This window comes from Bos javanicus, chromosome 11 (assembly GCF_032452875.1).
Source record: "Bos javanicus breed banteng chromosome 11, ARS-OSU_banteng_1.0, whole genome shotgun sequence".
NCBI classification, from domain to species: Eukaryota; Metazoa; Chordata; class Mammalia; order Artiodactyla; family Bovidae; genus Bos; species Bos javanicus.
Genome location: NC_083878.1, coordinates 2,153,535 through 2,165,383, shown reverse-complemented (window position 1 = coordinate 2,165,383; position 11,849 = coordinate 2,153,535). Strand labels below are relative to the sequence as shown.

Below are 11,849 nucleotides of genomic sequence, written 5' to 3'. Positions count from 1 at the left end.
TTGCCTGGTGCCTCACCTTCAAGAAAATAAAAATATAGGGCAGGGCCCAGGAAATAGAGCTTACCTGGTGGCTCAGTGGTAAAGACTCCCCCTGCAGTGCGAGAGACATGGGTTCTATATCTGGGTTGGGAAGATCCCCTGGAGAAGGAAATGGCAACCCAGTGCAGTATTCTTGCCTAGGAAATCCCATGGATAGAGGAGCCTGGTGGGCTACAGTACATGGGGTCAAAAAAGTCAGACATGACTTAGTGACTAAACAACAGGGAACAGAAGGATCTGGGGAGTCAGGGCTTCAAGTTGAGTAATGCAGGGTCATGTCAGGGCAGACTTTAAATATTCAGAGACACCTTCATTAAACAGGGAGCTATTTTAGGTCTTGAATAAGGCAATGGTGGGCAGGAAGGGGATCACTTGGAAAGGCTGACCTAACAGTGATATGGAAAAATGTAACTTGTGAGAGGAGCTGTTGATATTAACCAATGAGGTGCCTGTTGACTTTCTAGCCTTTTGATGCTGGGTTCTAATTTATGAGATATAAGTTATGGCCATTAAAATTATCCCAGAATACCCCCCATGATGACGTTGGAGGCAACATATTCTAAATGATGAGGGTGAGGAGGACTGACTCACATCCGATTTTATGTGAGAAATGAATCTTTGTTTATTTGGGGTTTGCCTGTTACTGGGCCATAGCTGGATATCCCTCTCCTCAATAAAGAGGAGGAAATAATTCAGATCAGGGAGCGACTACTACAGTAATAGAAGCCCAAGATGACAAAAGTACAGGTGAGACTGAAATTCAGAGAAAGGCTGTGACTCTAAGAGGTGTTTTAAATAGAACTTGGTAGTCAAAAAGTTATTAATTCAGATAAATATTTATTGAGCACCTATTATTTGCAAGGCACTGTGTGAGATACAAAGACATATAAGTCATGTCTCTGCTTACAATCTAGTTGAGGAGATAATACACATACATAAATTATAAAGCAAACCTTATAGCCTTATGGTAAAGAGATTTTGAAGGAAGACCTGTATTCAAGACCTGACTTTCCTTGTACTAGCCATTATGTTGGACAAGTTATTTAATCTCTGTAAACTTCAGTTTGCTCATCTGTAAATTGTGGGGAATAACAGTACCTACTTCAGAGGGTTGTTGAAAGGACCAAATAATTTCCTTCTTGCAAAACTCTCAGCTGAGTGCTTAATCCATAATAAGCGCTCAATAAGTGCTGGCTACTAGTAGTGGTATTAAGAGATCTAGATGCTGGGACACAACAGGACAAGGTCAGTGCACAAAGTCCTCCAAGAGAGAGGGACTAACGGCTATAAAAAAAGAACTTCTGGAAACAACAGTGCTGCCCTGACATAAAGGGTGCTTTTCCTGTCCAGCTGTGGCCTCCAGTTATATAAAGTGCAGTGATGCCTGGGGCTTCGGACAAGAGGTTTGTCTGAGGACTGCCTCCTAACCTTTGTCCCTAGTGTCTGACAAATGTCTTCAGAATGCTGACTCTTTAAAGTCACATCCTAATTTCTGGCATCCCACATCAGCTCTGTAACACAGTGGGTGGACAGTGTTTCTTCAAACACTGTGGGTGCAGAGAGGCAGAAAAAGGAGAGGGGTAGCCAGCATAGGTGTGATGACCAGGTGATGGATTTAAGAGGGGGAAGACCTATCTTGAGTTTTCGTGGAGATCCTTGGACTAAAGCTTTCACCCAACTCAGTCTATTCCCTGTTTGGCGTAACGCCGTTGATGCTGAATAACTGATGATTTAGAACTGAAGACTTTGCCACACACGCTGCATTCAAACGGCTTCTCTCCTGTGTGAACTCTCTGGTGTCGTGTGAGCCGGCACCTCTGGCTGAAGGCTTTCCCACATTCGCTGCATTCGTATGGCTTGTCTCCAGTGTGAATCTTCTGGTGCTGAGTCAGGGAGGAGCGGTCAAAGAAAGCCTTCCCACACTCGCTGCACTGGTAGCGAGGTTCTCCAGCATGCGCTTTCTGATGTCTGTTCAGTGACGAGACCCCATAGAAGGCTTTCCCACACTCATTACATTCATATGGCTTCCGGCCTGTGTGGATTAGCTGGTGTCGCGTAAGAATACTTTTCTGGCTAAAGGCTTTCCCGCACTGGTTACATTCATAAGGACTTTCTCCAGTATGGATTCTCTGGTGGCGGGTAAGGGACGAGCGGTCAAAGAAGGCTTTTCCACACTCGCTGCATTTGAAGGGTTTCTCTCCAGTATGAATTCGCTGATGTACAGTCAGAGACGAACGGTCGAAAAAAGCTTTCCCACAGGCGTTGCACTCATAGGGGCTCTCTCCTGTGTGTGACATCAGGTGTCTGCTGAGACTGCTCCTGTGGCTGAAGGCTTTCCCACATTCGGGACAGTCATAGGGCTTCTCACCAGTGTGAGTTCTCTGATGACGGATGAGGGAGGAGTGGTCAAAAAAGGTCTTCCCACAGTTACTGCATTCCTGGTCTCTCTCTTTAGTGAGAAATTTCTTGGGAGGCGTTGCCCTGTGCCGCAAGCTTTCCTCCAGAGAAGGGGGTTTCTTGCAGGCCTCAACTGTAGGGCTTTCCTTCTCTGTTCCCAACCTGCCATCCAGTACATAAACTTCAACTTTAGGAGATGGAGGACCTTTTCTTCCAAGATTTTCCTTCAATGATCCTTCTGATTTTTCTTCTTCTGAAGCACCTTGAATCTCAGGCTTAGTCTCCCAATCTGGAATGGATAGAAAATACAGATGCCTGTTTCTTTCCTGGGTTAGGAAATGTTAGCACAGAAAGGAGGGATACTGTGATAAATCTGAAAAGTAATGACAGTCACTTTGCTTCCTCCCACAAATAGTATTGCACTCTAGGGTGAAACCAAGACCTGGGACTGAAACAGGGAATAGAACTGGTAGTGAAAAATCTCAAAAAAGAGGAGAATTTCCATTGGGAAATAGCCAGATTAAGTAGGAGTGTCAGCTAAGTGGAGGGGTTTGAATGGACAACATGACAGGTCTATAAAGGAAACATTTGGTGAACGAAGGTGAACAATACTTTAAGGTGTAGAGGGGGAAAAAAGAAAACTTGTGGGTGACAGAGAATAAACAATATAGGAGAAGACTTGAATTTGAAGAAAAATATGATACTCAGTACTCCCTCCCACATGCACCCAAATACCAACCACAAGGCAAAACAGAACTCTCCTGCCCAGTTCATACTCAATTACCTAGAGAGACATTCTCTGCACCTTCTTTCCCCTCAAATCCATGAAACTCCACTAGCCAAGGCTCGTCCCCTCTCTTCAACTGAAAAATCACATCAGGTCCGGGTACTGGAAGTCCTGCTCATGGAGAAAGAAACAAGCCAGGTGGTCATATGTGATGAAAATACACAACAATTCCAAAGTGAATTCCAGCCTCTTAAGTATTTCAGAGAGAAAATGCAAAAGGCAGGACGTGCACACCAGGTATGCAGAAGTGCAGGAACCTCTGAATGGAGGTCAGGACTAAGGTTCTAAAAGGGAACAAGTGGCATCTAGTCAGAGTGGATAGACTCTATTTGAATTAATGTGTTTATTCTTCACCCATGAAGTCAATGGGATGCTCCTAGCTCTAGCACTGGTAGGATGGCAGGAAGAGTCCTTACCTCAGGGAAGATGAGAATGAAAAAAGATTACCTTGAATAAGAATGTGTAATGTAGGTGCCCATTTTTGCTTATTGTTTATGCTTTAGTACAATTATTTTTGGACACAACTGTACAACTAACATACACATATTAAGTATGATTTTATTTAAACAAGTGGATTGTGTTCATTGTAGGAAAACTAGAGACACAGACAATAAGAAAAATCACCTTTCGTATTTTGTATTCATTTCTTTCTTTCTATTCACTTTAATACAGAAAAATACCTATAGATATACTTTGTTAAAAACTGGATAATGACAATTATATCTCAATTTTTGGGGGGAAAAAAAAAACTATTGGAGAGCATTATTTGGAAAATAAGGCTACCCTATCTAAAATCATTTCTATTTGATTTATTTTGATATCTACTAGTTGATAATTTCTAAATCCATCATGACTTATTGTATGTAATATATGCCAGACCCTTTTATAAGTAAAAGATCATTTTAGGCAGAAGGCTCCCAATTAAAAACAAACGAACAAAAAAGTTAAAACTGGAGGCCTTCCCTGGTGGCTCAGATGGTTTAAAAAAATTGGATAATGAAATAATGCTGAATTGTAAATTTGATTTTCACATAATAATAAATTTAAACTGTTATTTTAATTAGCACAGCTTTGCCTCACCATTAAAATTTTTTTTAAATTTATTTGTGGCTGTGCTGGGTCTGCATTGCTGTGCGGGCTTTTCTCTAGTTGTGGCGAGCCCTCTGTGGTGCAGGGCTAGGCTGCTCAGTGAGGGGGCCTGTGGTTGTCCAGTCTGCTTACAGCTCAAGGACCCCTCCCAGGCTGGGGTTCAGGATTAAGAAAGCCACTGTTATTGTAACCGCTAAGTCACATCCCTTTGCTCTTTCATCTTGTCTCTCAGGGGTTCCAACTCAGGTGGGAGAAGAAGAGGTGTCAATATATTAGCCTCTTAACTCCACATCAACTCAATACAGGGTCTACTCCTGGTGGAAAGTTCTCCTTACCCAATGAGACGATGCTCTTGTAGTTCTCCAGCATCACCTCCTTGTAGAGGTCCCTCTGAGTAGGGACCAGACGCCTCCACTCTTCATCTGTGAAAACTACGGCCACATCCTCGAATGTCACTGGGTCCTGGAAACACAATCATGTTCTCCCTTATTCATAATCCTTCTCTTACATGGACCAGACAAAACTGTCATATATGACAACAGTTTGGAGGATGCTGCGGGAGTGGAAAGAAAATGGTTCTGACAAAGAACAGTTTTGAAGCATTTGGGGAAAGTGCAAAAAAGCCCTGAGGCATGACTTTTTGGTCATAACCCCACACTACCTTTCTAGCTGAGCCTTGGAGTATCAGGGGCTCTTTTATCAGACTTACAGAAAACTTGGAAGAATAGAACAAAGACCCTTCATCCAGCATCCCCAAATGTTAACATTTTCCACATTGGTTTTATCTTTGTCTCAGAATATACACATTTGCCTATCTTTTCTCCAAAGTAACTTGTAAACATGATGCCTTTTTACTCATTAATGTTTCAGTGTATATTTTGTAAAGACAAGGATATTCTCTTGTATAGTGACAGTATAATTGTAAAAATCAGGAGAGGAGTGACATTATTATCTAATCTATAAACTTAGTCCAATTGCACCAATTGTCTGTATGTGAGTATGCGTACATGCATGCTCAGTCATGTCCAACTCTTTGTGACCCCATGGAATGTAGCCTGCCATGTTCTTCTGTCCATGGAATTTTCCAGGGAAGAATACTGGAGTGAGTGGCCATTTCCTCCTCCAGGGAATCTTCCTGACCCAAGGATCGAACCCAAATCTCCAGCATCTAGCATTGGCAGGTGGATTCTTTACCACTGAGCAATCTGGGAAACCCTTATGTATGTGATTGTGTGGACAAATCCTTAAAATAGTGGTGTTGATTAGATCATCTCTAGGCTTTCTCTCAATTCACTCCGATGTTCTTTGATTCTGTAAGTTCCATCTTTATCCCCAAGTCTAAAACCCAGATGAGTCTCCAGAGTGTCTGCAGAGGTTCTAAGCAGAGCTCAGAAGTAAAAACTCTCTGCCCTGGGGCATAAAGAGGGTAAGCTGTGTGTCCCTACCCTCACAAAAACTCTCTCTCCAGGACTCTTTCGACCTCACTGGGGTGCTTTATAGGATGTGTCACATTCTCTGCCTAACCCAACACTCCCTGGAATATGGGGGCCTACTTTCAGTCCATTTGTGGATGTACTAAAGGGAAATCAGAACTAGAAACTGCCTGCTTCTCCCCAGACCTTCTCATCAGACCCCTACCATCAGTTTTAAGGCAAAATCAGAGTGAAGGCAATGGAGGCTGTGTCCCTGGTGACAGGCTAGCAGGCACATATTCAAGCCAAGAAGACATCACTGAAAGATACCAACACAAGTCAAATGGGAAAGAGACACTCCTTATGGAGTCCTTTCTCCACCTGGTTGGGTTTGAGCAAAGAAGCCCCAAGATGGAAAGAAAAGTGGTTACATTCTGGAGCCTAACAGTATTTCAGAAACACAAGAGTCTACCTCACCTGGCATCTGGTTGGAGACACAGCAGCCATTCCCTCCAGGGTGCTCTCCTTGCAGAGAAGAGCCGAGTCCTAATGAGGTAGAGAGGTGGGATGAGAAACAGGCTGTGAGAAAGACCAGTCTCGTTTAGTAGTTTTGTGACCCATGAAGCAAGAAATCTCCACACACCAGTGAGTTATATACCCACCCTCATCCTCAACACCCTACACAAAGGGAAAGCAAAGAAAAGCAAGGCCAAGAGCAAGCCCACCCCATCCCAGAATTGGACTGCAAGGCTATGCAGAAGACAGTGTGGTGCTTGTTTTTACCATGATCTTAGAGGTAAAGTTCTATTCCTGGTAGTTGAGACTATATTAAGGCTCATATTGTCTTTATAAATTCACATTAAATATTGTTCATCGTGGGGCTTCCCAGGTGATGCTAGTGGTAAAGAAGACCCTTGTCAGTGCAGGAGATGTAAGAGATGTGGGTTTGACCCCTGGGTAGGGAAGATCCCCTGAAAGTGGAGGAAATGGCACCCAACTCTAGTATTCTTTCCTGGAGAATCCCATGGACAGAGGAGCCTGGCAGGCTATAGTCCATGAGGTTGCAAAGAGTCAGACATGACTGAGCATCTGAGATCAGATCAGATTGTTCATCATGATTACCAGACAAAAAGTATAAGAAGTTTTATGAATGGCTATATGGGCAAGTCCTGTCAAGGAAACACCCACAGCCTCTTCAAAAGAAAAATACCCCACTCACAGCAACACCTGGTGCTAATGGAGCAACCCTGGGGCAGCCACAGCTTGTTCCACATGACCCTGAGTCTCAATCCTGGGGCCATGCTGATTAGGCCACAGGTGGGCAGTGCAGAGGCTGACCTGTGGACTGATTTGTGGTCTGGTTTCAAAAGATGACATCCATCCTCAGGATAGTGAACTAAGAAATGCCAGGACCACAAGTTAGATGGGTGAATGAATAACAAGGATCAATGAATACACTGCCTTGACTGCAGGACAGTACTTGGCAAGCCTCAGACACACCTTTTCCTCTTCCTTCTCAGGACTACACAATCCCCACGCCCCACTCATGAATCCCTCAAATGCTTGACTTGACTATGTCTTAATTAGACTCTTTATGTGAGAAACTGAGATATACTCAGTTAACTCAAGTAAAGTTTAATGACAAAGATTCACATAAAGCCTAAGAGGCTTTCACAAAATAAAAGGAACCTAGTTCCACCAGTGGGCAATGAGCTGAAAGTATATCATGAGGGACAGAAGTAGCCATGAGAGTCAGAGGAGCCAAAGGTACCAGGAGGCAGAATCCATGAGTATGTGGGGGGCATGGGGTAGAGAACAGGCTGTAATAGACTAACACAGGCAGGTATGTTGGTGGTGAAGCATTGAAAGCAAAGCCCCAAGAATCCCTGGCCCCTGAAACCCTACTTCACCCCAGCATCAGCCCGGACCACAGTTTGCATATAGACTAGCTGTATTTATTCTTAGATTTCCATAAGGCTCTGACCCCACTAGAAGGGCTTCCCTGGTGGCTCAGCTGGTAAAGAATCTGCCTGCAATGTGGGAGACCTGGGTTCGATCCCTAGATTGGGAAGATGCCCTGGAGAAGGGAAAGCCTACCCACTCCAGTATTCTGGCCTGGAGAATTTGTAATTTCTATCAGGGGCCTTAAAACACATACTTTTGACCCAGCAATTTCCTCTTTGGAGTTTTTCCTAAGGAAAAACATACGCAAAGCTTTTTATTAACTATCATTAATGCTAACCTTTACTGAGTGCCATGTGAGGCAACCTCTTAAGCACTCTATATGTCATCTCATTTAATCTACAGAAGATCAAAAAAACTTTTTTTACTTACTTATTTTTGGCTATGCTGGTTCTTGGTTGCAGTACACGAGCCTTCTCTAGCTGTGGCAAGTGGGGGCTACTCTTATTGTGGAGTATGGGCTCTAGAGCTTGGGCTCAGTAGTTGTGCACAGGCTTAGCTGCCCCATGGCATGTGAAATCTTCCTGAAGCAGGAGTTGAGAACTGGTGTCCCCTGCATTGCAAGGTGGATTCTTAACTAGGGGACCACCAGGGGAGTCCCAGAAGAGCAAACATTTGAAACATCTTAAGCTTCTAAAATACAGGATTTGCTGCCATTGTGTATATGGTCCAGTCCACCCACACAATGGAATACCACTGATATTATCATATTAATATGGCAATGTTATCATATTACAATTTTATTTTATGATATATTAGTAATAACTAGCATGTACTGAACTTTTGCTACTTACCAGGCACTATGCTAAGTACTCTTTACAAGAACACTTGAATTCTATGTTCGTACATTAGTAAGGTAGGTACTGTTCTACAGACTAGAAAATTTAGGCTTTGTAAGAGGGTGAGGCAGAATTTGAACCCAGGAACAGCTAGCACTTTTAAATCTCTATGCTATAATGATTTATTTTCATAAAAAGATAGCCATGTAAATAACAGACTGATAAACTAGAAAATCCCCAAACACATCCAAGTAGGCAGGAAACCTTGATATATGACTGCAGTGGCAACACAAATCTGAATTGGGGAAAAGATCACTACGGTAAACTACAAACAACTTGCATGTTAATTGATAGGATAAATTGCAATTTTATATGTGTGTGTTTCGAGTATTACACATTGATTAAGATACATGGCAAACAGAAGATGAAAAAAGTAGAAGTAATAACAGATTTTCTTTTCTTGGGCTCCAAAATCACTCTGGGTGGTGACTGCAGCCATGAAATTAAAATATGCTTGCTCCTTGCAAGAAAAGTGATGACAAACTGAGACAGCATATTTAAAAAGCAAAATATCACTTTGCCGACAAAGGTCTGTATAGTCAAAGCTATGCTTTTTCCAGTAGTCATGTATGGGTGTGACAGTTGGACCATAAAGAAGGCTGAGCACTGAAGAATTGATGCTTTCAAATTGTGATGCTGGAGAAGACTCTTGAGAGTCCTTTGGACTGCAAGGAGATCAAATCCGTCAATCCTAAAGGAAATCACTCCTGAATATTCATTGGAAGGACTGATGCTGAACCTCCAATACCTTAGCCACCTGGTTCGAAGAACTGTCTCACTGGAAAAAAACCCTGATGCTGAGAAAGATAGAGGGCAGGAGGAGAAGGGAGGTGACTGAGGGTGAGATGGTGGGATGACATCACTGACTCAGTGGACATGAGTTTGAGCGAACTTCGGGAGACAGTGAAGAACAGGAAAGCCTGGTGTGCTGCAGTCCATGGCGTCACAGAGTATCGGACACATCCCACACACACCTGAAACTATGCTTGAAAACTGCCAAGCCATTTATGAGCTCTGATTCCAACAGTCCTCTTCTCTTTATTTCTCTGAAACTTTTTGACTGTTTCGGCAAGTTTCTCACGCTGCCCAGCGCTCAGACTGTGTACAGTGTTCTTGCTGTCTCGCAGAAAGTCCATCCACACCTGGTGCTCCATTTCCCACCTCTACAGAAATGCTTCATGAATCTAGTCCCAATCCCTCTTCCAAACTCATCCTGCATTTCCAAATGACTAAGTATTTTGAGTTAGGCATTCTGTCAGCATCTTAAAACCCTCTGTCCCTAGGCAGTTCCCCACATCAATTCCTTTCCCTGCCCTTACAGTTCTCCTTATTGTTTAGTCAATAAGTTGTGTCTGATTCTTTGTGACCCCATGGATTATAGTCTGCCAGACTCCTCTGTCCATGGGATTCTGCAGGCAAGAATACTGGAGTGGGCTGCCATTTCTTCCTCCAGGGGATCTTCCCAACCCAGGGATTGAACCTGTCTTCTGTGTTGGCAGGCAGATTCTTTACTGCTGAGCCACAAGGAAGCCCTTACACTTACAGCAGATGTTTTATTATTTTCCCAGGTGCCTCAAATTCAAACTCTCTCCTGGCTCTCTTACCTCCCAAATCTAGTTCGTTACCAGGTCCTTCGGACTCTTCTTTTGCAATGTTATTTGTATCTTTCCCTACCACTGACACCATCACAATTCAGGCTCATGACAGCTTGATTCAGGACTATGATCACTACCAGCATTCCTGACTGGCTCCCTACACAGAGTCCCTTCCCCTCTCTAATTATGAATGTGACCTCTAGAATAAAAGCACCAAAATTAGCTTTATTCCTGTCAATCCCCAATCAGCCCCATACAATCCATCCTGCTGACCGTGTCTTGTCCTGACCCTCTATGCCCTGACCAGTGTGCTTTTTCCCATCCTTGTCTCCCACTATTCCTCGACCCTTCACTCTTATAAAAAGCATTTACTTCTCAAATCTGCCTATCACTTCGCTACTTCTTTCGTATGTTTTTTTTCCCCCCACATCACATCCTACCTCCCCCACGAAGGCCCCGTATCACTCGTACGGAGGTCTAGGGAGGGGAGCTAAACGAGAAAATCTGAGGCGCTTTTTGGAAAAGAGAGGTACTGGAGTGGGCGGAACCCTACATTTAGTGTCAATTACACCCACGTTTATTAAGCAATTGTTATGAGAAGAAGGTACCGGAGGGGCGAAGGAAGCCTCCAAACTTCCAACCGCAGAGCCGGGATCTGACATATAGTGGGGGCACGCCGAAAGGCCACTGCTAACAGTGCCCACACGAAACACGCACACACTGGGATGCGGGTACAACTTTCCTAGACCGCACTTGTCCGAGCAGGGACGTCGCCGCACGCACAACAAACACACACACATTCTGCAGGCTGGCTCCGCCCGCTTCACCTCTTCTACTCCTACTGCACCTTTCCCAAGCTCTCAGTATCCCGTTCTCTCTGCCGCTGCACTCTCTCGGCGGCTCAATAGCACACACCCGCAGCTCTCACCTCCGGCACAGATTGCTCAGGACCCAGGAAGACGGCGCCTCTTCGGGTCGGGAGACCAGTGCGCCTGCGCAGAGAGTTCTGACGCCCGCGCTCCCAACCATAGCTTGGCCTTGGGCGACTCCATTTCCCAGAAGTCTCAGCGGTGGGAGCGCTTTAATATGACGTATAAAGATCTGCGCGAGCGTACTCTTCTGAATCGAGTTGGCGGCGCTGGACCCAATCCTACGTGCTAGTGCGGCAGCTTGATCATGAAAAAGCAACCGGTCTTGGATGCTTGTGAGGCTTGTGTTCCCCCTGGAAGTACTGCTTATGTGTGATGTCACGTCCCTCTGGTCCTCGGATGGGAGGGCCGTCCTAAGGAAATATGTCTCTCTCAGCCTTGGGACTCGTCCCTACTGAGAAGGATTTCTAGTCTTCTGACCCTCCGAAGGGCCTTGTTTCTACTTCAGGTTGTTTGTTAACTGTCGGTTATAAAGTTTGGGCAGGAGAGACGCAGAGTTTGGGTCTGAGGATGGGGCTGCGCAGTGCACATTTTTCTGCTTAAGAGAGAAGAACCCAGGATATACGTGTATTTAATTGGGCAGCAGTGCGGACTCCCTACATTTTGAGCATACAGGAGCCAGCCTTCCATGGTACTACTGGAAGGACCCTCGTTGGAGACATCGTAGGGATTCTTAACCGTAGCTGCATGCCAGAATCACCTGAAGAGCTTTAACATATTGATGCCTGGGCCTCCCTCTGAAGAGTGAGAGTTTGAAAAGATGTGCAAGTGATCCTCAGTTCAGTTCAGTTGCCCAGTCA

General features: G+C 44.5%; 1 protein-coding gene across 2 annotated transcripts; it reads right to left on the bottom strand.

Annotated features, from left to right (window-relative positions):
- Positions 1 to 856: 856 nt before the first annotated feature.
- On the bottom strand, positions 857 to 11,121 carry ZNF2 (zinc finger protein 2). 2 transcript variants are annotated; one of them, XM_061431478.1, is made up of 5 exons: positions 11,049 to 11,121; positions 6,202 to 6,270; positions 4,648 to 4,774; positions 3,221 to 3,334; positions 857 to 2,725 (listed from the first exon to the last, which is right to left on the bottom strand). In XM_061431478.1, exons 2-5 carry the CDS (start codon positions 6,229 to 6,231, stop codon positions 1,719 to 1,721), a joined length of 1,278 nt encoding a protein of 425 aa, XP_061287462.1. In that variant the 5' UTR covers positions 6,232 to 6,270; positions 11,049 to 11,121; the 3' UTR covers positions 857 to 1,718. The 2 variants fall into 2 exon arrangements, with proteins under 2 accessions (XP_061287462.1, XP_061287461.1); XM_061431477.1 differs by lacking the exon at positions 11,049 to 11,121 and adding an exon at positions 10,968 to 11,039 and having other exon boundaries at positions 3,221 to 3,337.
- Between the last annotated feature and the right edge of the window lie 728 nt (positions 11,122 to 11,849).

Coding starts and splice junctions, on each gene's coding strand:
- ZNF2 (XM_061431477.1), bottom strand. CDS start 6,231: ATGGCTGCTGTGTCTCCAACCAGATGCCAG. Junction 3,338..4,647: donor CAAGAGCATCGTCTCATTGG/GTAAGGAGAACT, acceptor TTTCTCCATGAG/CAGGACTTCCAGTACCCGGA. Junction 2,726..3,220: donor TGCAGAGAATGTCTCTCTAG/GTAATTGAGTAT, acceptor TATCCATTCCAG/ATTGGGAGACTAAGCCTGAG.